This window comes from Ptychodera flava, chromosome 6, assembly GCF_041260155.1.
Source record: "Ptychodera flava strain L36383 chromosome 6, AS_Pfla_20210202, whole genome shotgun sequence".
Lineage (NCBI taxonomy): Eukaryota > Metazoa > Hemichordata > Enteropneusta > Ptychoderidae > Ptychodera > Ptychodera flava.
Window position 1 is genome coordinate 28,267,508 of NC_091933.1, and position 14,741 is coordinate 28,282,248.

The 14,741-nt window shown below is 38.0% G+C and overlaps 1 protein-coding gene across 1 annotated transcript; it reads left to right on the forward strand.

Moving 5' to 3' along the window:
- Positions 1-1,533: 1,533 nt before the first annotated feature.
- On the forward strand, positions 1,534-13,692 carry LOC139135402 (uncharacterized). The gene is made up of 2 exons (XM_070702779.1): positions 1,534-2,091; positions 12,506-13,692. The coding sequence occupies exons 1-2, from the start codon at positions 1,976-1,978 to the stop codon at positions 13,671-13,673; spliced, it is 1,284 nt and encodes a 427-aa protein (XP_070558880.1). The 5' UTR covers positions 1,534-1,975; the 3' UTR covers positions 13,674-13,692.
- The last annotated feature ends 1,049 nt before the right edge of the window (positions 13,693-14,741 follow it).

A 14,741-nucleotide genomic window follows, 5' to 3' on the forward strand; every position in this document is an offset into this window, starting at 1 on the left:
AAAGTTATTTATTCCTGGTTTTCGACATGGATTTGAGATAAGCAGAACAAATATCGGTCTTTTTTCACTTATACACAATAATTTCTCTCCCTTTTTAGCACTTTATGGCTATGAAGACAAAGCAACACCAAACGTTCAATTTAATGATTTTCTTGACTCGATACGTTGGTGAAAGTCGTTCAGGCGATGGACACTGGCAAGGCTTTGTTGAACGCCTCAAGAAAGGAAAATAACGCGCAGGCTATCATGGAGCGAACTGGGCTTTGAAAGAAACAAATTTATTTTTCTTTTTTTGGCCTTATCGTTTGCACTTTGACTTTGCGAGATCGAGAAGGGAGCGACTTTGACCTATGCCCCGTCAGCTGAAAACTAGGAAAAGTGGTGTACGCGTACAAACTACCTCAGCTCCTAACATGTTTGATGGCGATTTTTTTTCGCACAACTCCACCCTCCAGTTTAGTCTGTCAGAGTAATAAATTGCCAGTGTGTCAAGAGGTAACGTTTTGGTCTTTTCTCTTCTTTTTTTTTTAAAACGCTAATTTGATTTCAATGTTTCAGGTTGTCCTTAAACTTCTTCGTATTGCACGTTAACTTTCAATCCATAATCGTCCGTTGCGCCGACGGACAACTGCATGGAAACACTGTACTTTTCACGCATTCAGGCCATCGGTTTGAAAAACAACGCACAAAGTCTCTGCTTTGTGTTCTCCTGTAAACGCCCTCCCCCCTCCTCCCCATTGTATCTCAGATTACCACCACAGAAGCAGCTTTTTTTAGTCTTGCTAAACAATTCGCTCACAAAAATACTTATAACATCCTCGACACAAAAATTGCTTCATATTGGCAGGACAATGCGCTCATCCAAATAAAACACACATCGCCAGGTATTAGTTTTGACAGACAGGCTATAGGCGTGAACAAGAAGCCTGTTTGCACCGATCTCCTGAAGGACCTTTCCGTGAACGAGGATGCCGTCACAAGCAGAGAGTAGGGTAGACCGTCAAGGAATATGTTAAATAGGTAGGAGATATTGTGAATTAAGGACATAAACATTGTGTATATGCTTTTTGCGACGTAATTACATTTACCAAGGTTGTTGCCCTGCTTTTCCATTGAATCGTTTCATTAAGACATTTCGGCACGGTCCATGATTAAACGTCAAAGAAAGGCGTGTCTTTCTCCTCTAAATTAGATTGCCGCCCCCGGGGCACCATCGATCGAGAACAATTGTGGAGAAAACTAATTTCGTGTAAACCCTTGCGACCTTGAACCTGCATGTTTTCTTTTGGAGGGGAGTTCTGGTTTGGGGTTTATCCACCCAGACTCCCCTATTTGCACACTGACCTCCCTCTAGTCAAGGCGCCCCTAAACGAGACCGCCTTAATATGGTCATCCTTGAATTATGTAAGCCGTGTTTCTTTGTATACTTTTGTTTAAGCACTTGCATACACCATAGCTATAGAAAACGACAATTCGTTTATTGACGGTCCCCTCTGGTGCATTGTTCTGTTTTTGAGCGACTCAGTGTAGTTGACTTTCACTCCGCCACTGAATAGGAGCCTGACGTGTTCAACAGACCCGCTGTGCTTAAAAATACCACTTTCTGCTATTCATTTGCATGCCAGTTTCCATCGCAACCACACACAGTCGTCAGACGCGGAGCACTTCGTGCTGGTATATACCATTAATATCCCCCAGCGAATCATTAACATACATGTTATTTACAAGTGATAATTAACGGCTACTGTAGGCACGTCGGGCCTCACTCGACAACTTTCACCGTTCGGTATGGTAGGGTCACATCCGAGAGCCCACCGACCCGACAACTACCAATCAACTGCAGGAATAGGCCTACCCTGAAACACCTGAAGAATACTCCGCCGAGTGGTGACGCCGGCTACTGAACCCGTTCTCTCGACCCCTGTGTGCGATTCTACCAGCCGTGCATGTTACTACGGTGTATATTTGACGAACCATGCAGAAGTTGCGTCGTAATATTCGTCTTCTGGTGCTAGTCATCGCGCTAAATGTGTGCGTGGTTATGTACATATACCACGATGCAAAGGAGCGATACGGTTGCCAAACTGTGAGGTACGTATGTGCGCGTGTGAAACACATTATTTCACCTCGCCAGCTCCCCTTCGCTTCTTTGATAGCGACCAAAATTAAGCTTATATAATTATCGCAGCAATTATTCCACTTTTAAAAGGCGAGAGCGTTTTGTCTTATGGTATACTTTGTTGACGAACTGTCATTACTGCTACGAACCTGACGGCCCGTTCTTGAAGACATTGATGTAAAAAATAGACTCAGGGCTGTGTTCGGAGATTTCAATGCTAAGTGTACAGCTTACGATTTTTTAATACATTCGTGACATATGGAAAACCTAATGCGTTTCTTGGTCTTAATCCGACACTTTCACCGGCTGTTGACGTGGAAAACATCGTTAACAGAAGCAATACTCTAACACATTAATTTTAAGGGTGAATTGATATTGTACGAAAATAGGACGACGGAGATTATACCGGCGCTAAACTTAACTATCTATTGCTTGTGTAGATAATAGAGAAGAGATAGTGAATATTCGTAATGCGTTGTTGTCGTAGTTGATTACTCTAAGTTTACATGTAACACCGAACAGCTGTAGCAACAGGTGCAAGGCAGAGGATGTTATTATGGTAGCCGTGTATTTGTATGTCCACTCACTTGTCTGTCTGTCTGTCTGTCTATCTATCTATCTATCTATCTATCTATCTAGCTAGCTGGCTGGCTGGCTGGCTTGCTACCTAGCCAGCTATATGGCATATAAAACATGTATTTACATGCATGCCATATGTTTATAAATAGACACAGACATACGCACACAAGTGCATATACATATATACGCAAGCTTGAATATCATGGAGATTATAGGCCACGAAAAAAAGAGTCGTTTCTGGTCAACGTGCGCATCAATCCGCGCCAACCCTTTTATTCTGTCCTTGTTGCTCAGAGATCGACGACGGACAAAATTAAGTTTAAAAGTCACCAGATTTTTTGCTTTATACAAACTACCCCTCCAAATAACCAGATTTCAATACGTGTCATGAAAATAAACTGTTGGTTATATGTTTTGATAGCAGATTAACAGACTGGAACTAAAAATAAAAATAAAGCGCGTCGTTGTGTGTGTATGTATGTATATATATATATATATATTATATATATATATATATATATATATATATATATATATATATATATACATGCATACATGCATGCATGCATGCATGCATGCATGCATACATACATACATACTTCCATACATACATACATACATACATACATACATGTACATACATACATACATACATACATACATACATACATACAAATTACATAATGTTTCCGATATTTGTAATTCCAAATGGCCTTCATATTTGTGTATTTCTATATGGGGAAATACAATTTTCGATTTTCACAAAAATAAGCCGATGAAAACGTTAATCACTCCACGAGATTCACAATCAGTTCCTGTGCATACTGATATTGTTTGACATGTTGAAAGATCCTGACAAATTATATGAAACCATCGCAACAATGAATTAATGGTCATGACCTTTTATTAATTTTTGCGATGGTTTCATGCATCGTGTCTAAAACCCGTGTCGAATATATGCATGGTCACCCATTCATTCAGTATCTTTCAACATGTCAAACAATATAAGTAGTATCTCGCATAAAACAAATTCATGAAAATGGCCGACTTTGTCCCTTTAAAGTGTTTGAATACGGTACTTTTGCTGGATACTCCACCATTCTACACACAGTTGAAATGGAGAGCATCGCGCTGACGATGGGTAAACCGCAATGTTCAATGTGACACTATAGGCCTATATCTGAGTTTTTCAGGCTCATTTAAGGAATCGTCTTTCGCGAAAGATGAATACTCAAGCACGCTTTGGTATTCCAGTTGTTAAAAAGTATGGAGTTTAGTAGCAATAGTCATTTACCTCAGAACAAAATGTCAAATTTTAAAATTTGATATATAATAGTGGACGTATAGGTAGAAGAGATTTACATAATTTCCATTTCATTGAATTATTTAAAGTTTATATGTTTAAGCAATAAGCCCCACCGCAGGCAGGTATACACGAATATGCTGGTTTAGGGGCCCGTTTAACACTGCTAATACAATATTTTACCATCAGTGGAATGGGCTCTTGTCCAATCAGAATGGTCTAAGGTAGCATGGTATAATGTAAAAATTTATTTATTTATTTATTTATTTATTTATTTATTTATTTATTTACTCGTGTATTCGCTCAGTATCTGACCTGTAGAATAGAGACATACTCACACGTTTAGCCAAACAGCTACATAGAGGCATTTAGTCCCAAAGAGATTGGAATGACCGCCTGTCACTGAGAAATATAACATTTTACATGACTGTTTAAATGAGCATATTGGAATGACCGTCTGTAAGGAAACACAACATTTTCCATGTTTAAACTGTATTGTACTTTCTTCAGTTTTGAAGCAAATATGACTTGGTACGTGGGAATTTAAATTTCCGTTTACAGTACTATTAATTAGTTTCTCTGGCCAGCACACAATCGACAAATTGGCTTTACCACACTATCGAGCTTGAACTCATTGTGGATTTTAGATTGGATAACAGTGTCATATAGAATTGATGTAATAGAATAACTGACAGGTTTCCTATGGCAACGGTACCGTCAATGCGAGTGACTTAAAAGTAAGGTGTTTCAAAACGATTCGTGTACTGCGATTAGGAACTCATTGAAATGCTTCAGTATAGGCCTAATGAAAACACAGTAAACAAGAAATGCACATCCAAAAAAATGAAAAAAATGTTTCTGAAGTGTCATGACCTAATATAGATTTCACGTCATTGCAGTACGTTTTGTTTAACAATATCTCTGCAGGTTTGCCAGGATCACAAACGACTCCGATGTTACAGCTGGCAATGTAGCATTGGTTTGCAACTAACTCGGTTATATCTGCAATATGCTGTCGCGCTACCGGGACCTCTCACAGACAACTTTGTGTTTATAACTTCGGCTCACCTTCGACGTCGATTTGCACGTGCCTCCTAAGCTAGCATTTACGAGTGAGATTTTGCCTGCCCGAACTTCCGTAATCATGCATGGGCAATTTTGATCGCCGTGTACGGAGCAAATGTAAAGATGAATATAGGTGAATTGAACTACTTTAAGAGATTGTGAGCCAAATATTGTTTGTATTTCCTCATTTTGTTTGTGTTACGTCACAACGTTGTTTCGACCCCTCTCTGACTTTCTTTTCTTTTCATTTCTGCCGTTCCCATTTTCAAACCACTACCACTACTCACCAGAAGCTGTTGAGTCAAGCTTGAGCACGGCTTTCATTCTAATACCCATAGAATTGTCTGAATAATTTCTGGTAAAAATAGAAAGAGCAGACGATTCCAGCATCAATGTAAAAGAGCCCACAGAAAGTCGGGGAGGGGGTAGAAATTGCATGGAGGGTCATTCTTTAGAACTAGAAGACTTTACTGCCTAAAGACTAAAATCCTACCCGGAGCAAATTTTACAGACTTATACGTTTTTATTATCCATTGGTATTACCTTTGCTACACTTAAAGGATAAAATATTCACAAAAAGACACCGATGATTTTCTTTACGATAATCAAAATTCTAAACAAGGATGTAAAACACGCTTTTCACGAAATTATTATGGAAAAATAAAACGCCAAGCTGATCTCAATTTCTATTGCTGTTAAATTGTCGGCGAAGAACTGCTCTTGGAATCACATGGCTTCCTTCATCCAGCGACTGAAGATGCAAAGCGTCGTAATAAATCAGAATGAACTCATCGCAGTCAAACATCGCAAGGAAAAGCTTTTAGGTCCTTGGTTTTTTCGAAAGACGATTCGAATTGCTGGCAACAGACGGAAGGGCAAAGCTAAGTTTTTAGCGGAACACACATTTCAAAGTCTAAGATTAGAAACTGTAATTACTACAGAAATTGCAATCGACAGCCAGGTAGAGAAAGAAAGAAATGGAAATGTTCAATATCGTCACTGGCTGCGATGGCGACGACGATAGTGATGACGATTGTGGCTTAAATATGTTCCTCTGAAGCGGTGAAATTGTCAAACCATTGACTGGATCGAATCAGGTTTAATATCTGCAGGAATTGAAAAAAGGGTTAAACGGAAGGTTCAGTTTGTCTAGCGGTACACTCATGTCCAAAAGTCGCCCAACCCACTCTTTCGTAATCACTGAACGCTACCTAAACTCGCTACCAGCAACACAACATCTGTCCGCTGCATCCTATAATGAATATGCATGTATGGTGTGTTGTCCTCATACGGCGACTGCATTCTTATGATTTCAACTTCACGGCCGTCAAGTTTCTTCGTTATTCGTCCCTCCAGTGCGATGGCAGTTATGTATTTCATCTTTAGGAGATGACCTTTGAGTGTAATTTAATATTACGTACGCGATACCACCCTCGTACTCATCATGGCGCGTGTTACAAAAATGGCATTCTGAATATCATTTATTTTGTTTCCAAAAATATGTATTTAAAGTATGCAAATTTTTAGACAAGACGTACATCACACCAATAATAAATGGATCTGTCAAATGTAAAGTAATATTAACCTCTAAAATGAACATAAACTGTCGTTCATACTTTGCTCGGGAAATCTTTGCAACAATCCAGCGTGATGACAAATATTTGAATCCCCGTACACAGAAATAATTTAAGTTGTCCATTTTATGAAAACGAGGTTGTGAAACAATGCTTCCCTTTAACACACCAAGCATACGTGTGCACAAGTTGCGCATAGCAATGATACATGTTTGAAAGCCCTCGAGAATTATTTTCTGAAATCTCACCCCAGACTTGCTTTTGTCATGAAAAATAATATTTGTGAGCATTTCTGCTTCATCCATAGAGCAAAATACTATACTATAAAGGGTATTCTGCTAACTGAAATGACCGCGTTGTGAGGAACGCATATGTATGTATGTATGTATGTATGTATGTATGTATGTATGTATGTATGTATGTATGTATGTATGTATGTATCTCTCTATCTATCTGTTTGTACATTTATACACACACTATACATGCACATGTATGCATATTTATGTATGTATATTATATATATATATATATATATATATATATATATATATATATATATATATATATATATATATATATATTACTTAACACGCATTAGGACTTCAATTTTTAGCATGCAGTACGTCTATTTATAGCACCATAACCGCGTATGTTTGTATATGTTTGATTTGAAATCTACAAAATAAGAGAAGGTGAAAAACGTATTCAAGAAACAAAACGAATGGGACCTAAGCTGGACAAGAAACTGTATAGTCTTTGGAAATAGCAAATGACAGTATGAAGACATCACAGGTTGCAAGAGCAGAAACGCTGGCCATTTTCTGTTCTGTAAACGCCAACCTTTTCGATCAGTTCTCATCAAACTGCGCATCAGGAAAAGTTGCTAACCCAACATGGCGGAGTAAGGTCGCCTGCATATATTATCCTCCATATGTTACTGGAATATGTGCCTAGCAATTTTAAAAGTATACTTTTTTTTGCGTGTACAATATCGTATTTCTGTTCTTTCTCGGGAGATTTCCTAGCGCTGGTAGCCACTTGAAAATATTGATGGTGTGACATCCCCGGAGGCCCTTCGAATCATTTAAAAGTTGATCTACATGCATCGCAAAACAAGTTTTATTAACAGCGAAAAATAAATTGAAAATTCACACTGTTCTTTTGTCCCTCGAAACTCGGTTAAATGGTTCGAGTAATTATTCCTGAATTAAAAGAATAATTCGGAGGCTTTGTGGATGACTGATAGGTTTTAGCCTCGCGATTGAATGCATGGCACCAGCGCCCACTTTTTTACTCAACCCATGCACAGAGGTGGATGGACTGTGGCCCATGCAAGCACTTAGCCGTATTCGATTTTCAGATTACCATTATATGTATCATATGGTCTTATAATAGACATGTGTACGTGTATGATGATGATGATGATGATGATGGTGATGATGAAGCTCTACTGCCTTAATTGTTTACTTTTCAGTGCAGATGAGAAAATAAAATTCAAAAACAAAATAACAAAGATCGCAATGTCAACAAAACTTAAAGCGAAACTTTCAGCGGTAGACTTATGACTTGTATAACGAGAACAATTTTAAAGGCCTCTTCAAAAATTAGTAAGAAATCACTGTAAGCTTGCGATGTTACAGTAAAGTTTAACGGATATCATCTCTTTGTTTCACCGTCGACGGTCAAATTTCTATTTTTGATGAAATCGTTTATTTCCATTTTTAATGAGATCGTTTATGACGTTTCTATTCAAATAATGCAATTTACTGAGGTCGAACTATCTTTAGATGGTGACTTTAGATATTTAAATTATGTTTTGCTACCCTAATTGCATGACATGGTACACGTGCTCACTGTCCCGTACAAGGTTACAGGAGAGACTCGCATATCATAGTAACAACATATCCCATATATATATATATATATATATATATATATATATATATCATATATATCTATATAATATATATATATATATATATATATATTAGATGAATAAAATTGCACACGTCTACTGATCTGCTTGTATATTTTCTGTTTATTCTATGGTAATTTTGATACAACGTTTCGTCCTAAAAGTAGGACTTCATCAGGTTGAAGATGTCGTTTATGTGTGGCGCAGATGGAATATATATATATATATATATATATATATATATATATATATATATATATATATATATATATATATATATAATTTTATATATACATATTGTTTTACCGATACAAGTATATGTAATATATATATATATATATATATATATATATATATATATATATATATATATATATATATATATATATATATATATATATACATATATAGGGTGACGCTGGCGTAGAACTTGGACAAAAACTCTTTTACCTGTTGACTGACACTGTTGAATGTAAAATATTGGCAATTGGATCAATACATAACCAATATTTAGCTATCAACGTCCTTTCCATCTGTTACAATAAAGGTATTAATAATATTGAGATCGAGGAGTATCAGCCAACGTGGACGATAAAAGAGTGTTGCGATGACGTCACATGAATTTAAATACAGCGAGTTACATACGAAGGGCAGAGAAGTCATTGCAATATCGAGGTTGCACTCAACTGCGAAAAACATTTCTTGGGTGATATCACTGTACTTGTATGTATGAGTACAGCTTTCAAAACGACCAAGGATACGCATCGTCGATTATCTCTGGAGACTTGTTTTAGGACTGAACAATGACCATGGAACTAATTTCCACGGTAAAACGCTGTTATCTTTAAAATATTGAATCCGCAGGGCGAAGGTCAAGGTTACGGCTTGTGTTTATTGTATTAAGTGCTCAATATGGAACGAATTTTCAATGCGTTGTTTTGTTTTGTAACCATATGTATTTGAATTTAAAAGAATAACTATTTGTTAGATTGACATCAGCTTGCAAAACCAGACTGTGCAAACAAAGAACTGTGTATATTTTCCAAATTTCTTTGTTTCGTCTTGGCACAAGAAAACGAATTTCAAATTCAATAAATAAAGTGAATTCAATGAGGCCCCTGCTTGAAAATTTTTCGTCGAGCATCGATATGGAAATTGATGTACAAATCAATTATACTCGATGATTTATAAAATTTACACAAATGTACATGTAGATAATAATGTAACAATGCTTTCAAAAAGGCCTCGCGTATATGTACACTCTGACCGGTTTGTTTTCGAAATTGAATGAGTTTCAGATACTCGACAGTTTGTATGTGTTGCCCGTAGTATTGTCGTCTGCCTTTGATGGAACGATGGCGGCGCGATTTAACCGTCGCGGCAAATGAGCTGGTAGCCCTAGATCATAGAAAATACATTATCTTTCTGCATATTGTGGCACGAACGAAAATTAGTAATACCTTTGCGCGTCAGTGTTCGTCTTGAAAAAGCTCTGTTACTTAATATGCCAGGTCAGTTTGCTCAATGACACGTAAAGTAACAATTGGTATACATGCGAAAACACCAATGCCATTAACAGTTAGCATAGGGGGTCAAACCAATTTCTTCAGTATACTTTTAATAAATCAAATTAATATTATCAGGAAAGGTACCAAAACTGCTACTCAGATATCATTATTTAATAAAAATACTTTTGTTGTTTTTTACCAAGCATGTGAACTTAGAACAATGTCGTTCAACTACCAGTAATTATAGGCCACTGCATGACTCGTACTCTACCCTGCAGGTTCGTATTTTCGTAGCTAATCATCGATTTTCACTTGTTTGTGACCGCGTTAAAAACTGAGGACGTATATAGCGTTCAAACACAGCTTCCCTCCACTTAACCCTTTCATCACCATGACAAACAATTTCTCGTGTAACGTAATCCAGTAACTTTTTGCGGTTTTCTATTTTCCATGACGACAGATTTGTCCACAGAAATTTTAAATGTTCAAAATTTAAAATTTTGCCAATGAAAAAGTTATAAGCTTATTTAATTGGGCATTCGAAACAATGTGACGAGCAGCATTTTAAAGTTAACACACATTAGATAACCAGGTTGTTTCAGCTAGCATATATTCGATGTTGATAGAGCACGGCAAGACAGTGGGCAAGTCTTGATAAATATCGGCGTGGAGTGGGGTGGAGGGGTGGGAGGGAGGGTTTTAAATAGGCGGTAGAACTAAATTACTCATCAAATGATTAAATACATGGCGATAATTAAAACAGCAATGTGAACATTTCGAAAATTAACCTTCAGAACTGCCGTATTAGGGCATTTAGCTTGCGATTCGCCTCACTGCGTAACTTCCCTTGCCATAGTAGAGTATACATGCTTCTACCTCTCCTATTAACAATGCTCTATACTGGGCGTTGAATTTCCACTCAACATAGTTCGCTCAAACTTTGATTCTGGTTTCTTCTTTTTATTCCTCTTTTTGGATGCTAAAAATGTGAAGAAAACAACCTTATAAGTAACAACAATTATTTTAAGTTCTATATGAATATGAGGATCGTCAGTTTTTGTTGGAGAATAAACTTGTCCGTGAACCTGCAATTTTTTTTTTTTTTAAACTCAGTTTGACAACAGCAAACGCTATTCCTATTAGATGTGCTTGTGGTCGTGCGGGTTTGTCAGAACAGTTTACGGTAGGTCAACGTAGTAGTGACGTGAAGCTTTTCATATTTTCATAAGAATCAAAACAAAAAAGAAAGGGAAGAAAAAACTCCAAAATAGTTCAGATTTCTGCCCTGCGACAATTGAGCTAGTCTTACCACTTAATTCACGACAACGTAATATCAGATATGAAGTGTAATTGACGTCAAGCGATATAGGTCTACATGAAACTTTGAAGAGTGTAAAACAGAAGTGAAAACGAGTGAAGCGATGAAAGGAAATTGAATTTGCCTTCAAGGGAAGAGATGGTGGTAATTTTAGGTGTTTTCTGAACAGGGAAGTTCTTTCAAAGAAAAAAGGTGGAATTGACAAGATGCGACACAGTGCTCGTGGCTCTTAAACACAAAAGAAAATGTTTGTACAATGTGAACGTAAATTGTAGAAGTGAGTGAATTGAAGGAGCAACCAGACGACGACCAAGCAAAGCGGTATTTCATTATCAGGTAGGGATGTTACATGAGCTAAAGAGTGAGGTGTCGGTCAACTTCTCTATCCTTAGGTGTAACTCGAGATCGAAACTCAGTGGACGAAACAATGAGACAATCATTGTCAATTTATCCGCCTCTGGTACGTTTTAAGCTGTTCAAGTAAGGACTATGGTATCACACGGAAGGCAATATCCAGCTTTTGGCTGAAGGTGTTCAGTGTGGGTTTTTGCGTTAAGAACTCTTTTTCTACTCAAGAATTAGAAACAACTTTTCTCGAGTCTACTTCATAGCTACCCGCCACATTTGGACACTGCCAACGCTACTAATAGTGTTTTTACACATTGATAAAAAACCTCGACACAGACTTGATCTGTGACTTGTCCATTGTATAGGGAGTGGCATAATCCTCTGGTTATTTTTACCTCAGGGTCCGGGGGAATCATGATGATAGTCCGCCGAACAAAATCAGTTGCCAATCTCTGAAAGTTTTCATTTCGGGTAAAAGTTTGAGGATCGACGACTGCTGTACACAGGTCACAAAAAGGTAGCAGTTTCATGTGATTTGACGTGTACAGGTTATCACGTTTGTACATTAGCAGTGTACCATGGTCTACAGAATACACACAACTCAAACAGTATGGAAGATTTACAAGCTAAAGAACAAAGTGATAAATCGTAGCTGGGATTCATTTAAAACTCGATTGGGGGAGGCGGCACTAGTATAGGTGAATTAGAGCACGATTCAGATCTCAACACATCAGACGATTTACTATTTTACACTACTTTCCGTTTTTTATATCCAGGTCTGAAGATCCTGGCGACGAAACTGAGAAAGCAGTCGATGTGGTGACCAAAGAGAGATCTGTGACTGTAGCGAAAACGGTAGCGACTATACACCATGAGGTGTCACTCGAAGAAGACAAACGAAAGAGCCGTGAGGAAGAACTGCAGAAAGAACGGCTCTATGCCATCTTTAACAAGTTTCCCTGGTTAAACAGAAAACTTTTCTCTCCAAATTATTTCATGAGCGGTGGAAACAGCACCAAAGTAGCTGTAAAGCCCCGTATCAAAGACCCGACCTATATATTCGTCCACAATCAAAAATCTGGAGGTACAACTCTAAAAAATTGTATCGACAAAGTGACCAGTAAGAAGAAAATGGCCAAGTATGTTGGTGTTTGGGACGAACATGTCGTGTCACAGGTCATCCGAGAGGTCAACCTCAAGCATGCCAGAAGCAAGTTTTACGCGAGCGAGAATACATTCGGACTGTGTGACGAGTTTAACCGTCGGAACTGTTCTTACTTTACTTTGATCCGGGATCCTTATGAGCGCCTCATCTCTTGTCACGAATTTTGCAAACGCGCTCTCGGTGATCCGCTCTGCGCCGCCAGCGACGCGCGCAAGTTGACGTTGAAAGAGTGGGCTCTACACCAGGGAAGCTACTTTTTCCGCCAGCTGCAATTTAAACCGACATATGTGTGCTCAGATAAAATCATGCGCGAAAACATAGCTCCTAAAATTAAAAAAGCGAAGTACCTCGGCCGCAACGCCGTTCATCCACCTTGCTGGTATCGACATAAGCTGTTTCTAGATGACGCCCTCAACGACATGGAAAAGGAAGTTCTGTTGAATTATTTTTTAGACAATCTGAAGAACTGGTTTACAGTGATAGGCATTACGGAAGAGTACAGAACGACTCTAGGTTTATTGCAGCAGGCCTATAATTTGCCATTTCGAGATCTGTGTATGAATCTTATATCGATGAAGGGTCTGTATAAAGTTGATGGCAAACCTGCTACACCGCAATCAAAACAAGAACTAATCCAAAAACTGAAAGCAGAGTTACAAGCAGACCCTGAAATAAACAGGACTTTGTACTACGATGTGAAAATATACGAAAAAGCCAGAGAAATATTTGAGGAAGAAAAGAAACAGTACTTTTCAATGCTTGGACTGGGAAGTCAATAAAAGATAGACCTAAATAAAATTACTTGACTGGGACATTGTGTTTCGGAGGGGTTCAACGTTTAACCGAGCACTACATGTAAATCTTTCAATATCCCCTTATTCTTTAAGACTGTCAATACCTCTTGTCAGCTAGTGGGTTGGATAATTTTGCAAATCAACAAGTCCAGCAAAGCTTACGATCTTTAACCTTGCTGAGAGAATTACGAGAGCAATGAGAGTGAATTCCCCACACTACTTTGTTACTTGTTCATCTCAATTCGTCACCCCCCCCCCCTCAATCATTCAACGACTTTGTTAGATCGAGCTCAGCGGAAATGCTCTTGGTCATGATCGGAGTATTGCGTACAAACACGTGTGTGTATACATGGATAATGCATTTACATACGTGGCCAGGTAAATATATAAATGCATACGTATAGATGGATAGATACATACATACATACATACATACATACATACATACATACATACATAGATAGATAGATACATACATACATACATACATACATACATACATACATACATACATACATACATACATACACACACTCTCTGGCTAGAAAAATGCCTGTCCAATTCACGTTGGTACATTCTGCTCATCACACATATTCACATCGACATAACGCGCCACATGTGGACTTAACATGGTTTGGTTTTCGTTTTGCCGATTGACCATGCATGATGCTTGTAAATATTTTAACATTCTGACAAAGAAAGTTTTAGCCGACGGAAATTTTCTTGAGAATTTCATGTGTAAAAGACCTTTGCATGACGATGTTAGAAGCATCAAGCGACTGTACACCTTGAATGCTGGCCCGGACCAACTTGAAGAATACAGATACTTAGTGGAGGTAAGTGAGTGATTAACATGCCGGAAACACTATTAATTCAACCCACTGCAATTAATAACTCACATAGTCCTCTGCTGAGATTAATTTGTGAGATATTTCAGAATAATAGAAATCGTGTTCACTTTATGACCGTCTGCTATTTTATCTTTATCGGTGCACGGCCACGTAAAAACATTGGTCTGACTGACGGAAGCTTTCCTGGGAAACTTTATATACA

What these genes read in the sequence shown, in the direction of transcription:
- LOC139135402 (XM_070702779.1), top strand. Translation starts at nt 1,976, where the DNA reads ATGCAGAAGTTGCGTCGTAATATTCGTCTTCTGGTGCTAGTCATCGCG. An exon ending in TACGGTTGCCAAACTGTGAG is followed by an intron (nt 2,092 to 12,505) that starts GTACGTATGTGC and finishes TTTTATATCCAG; the next exon opens with GTCTGAAGATCCTGGCGACG.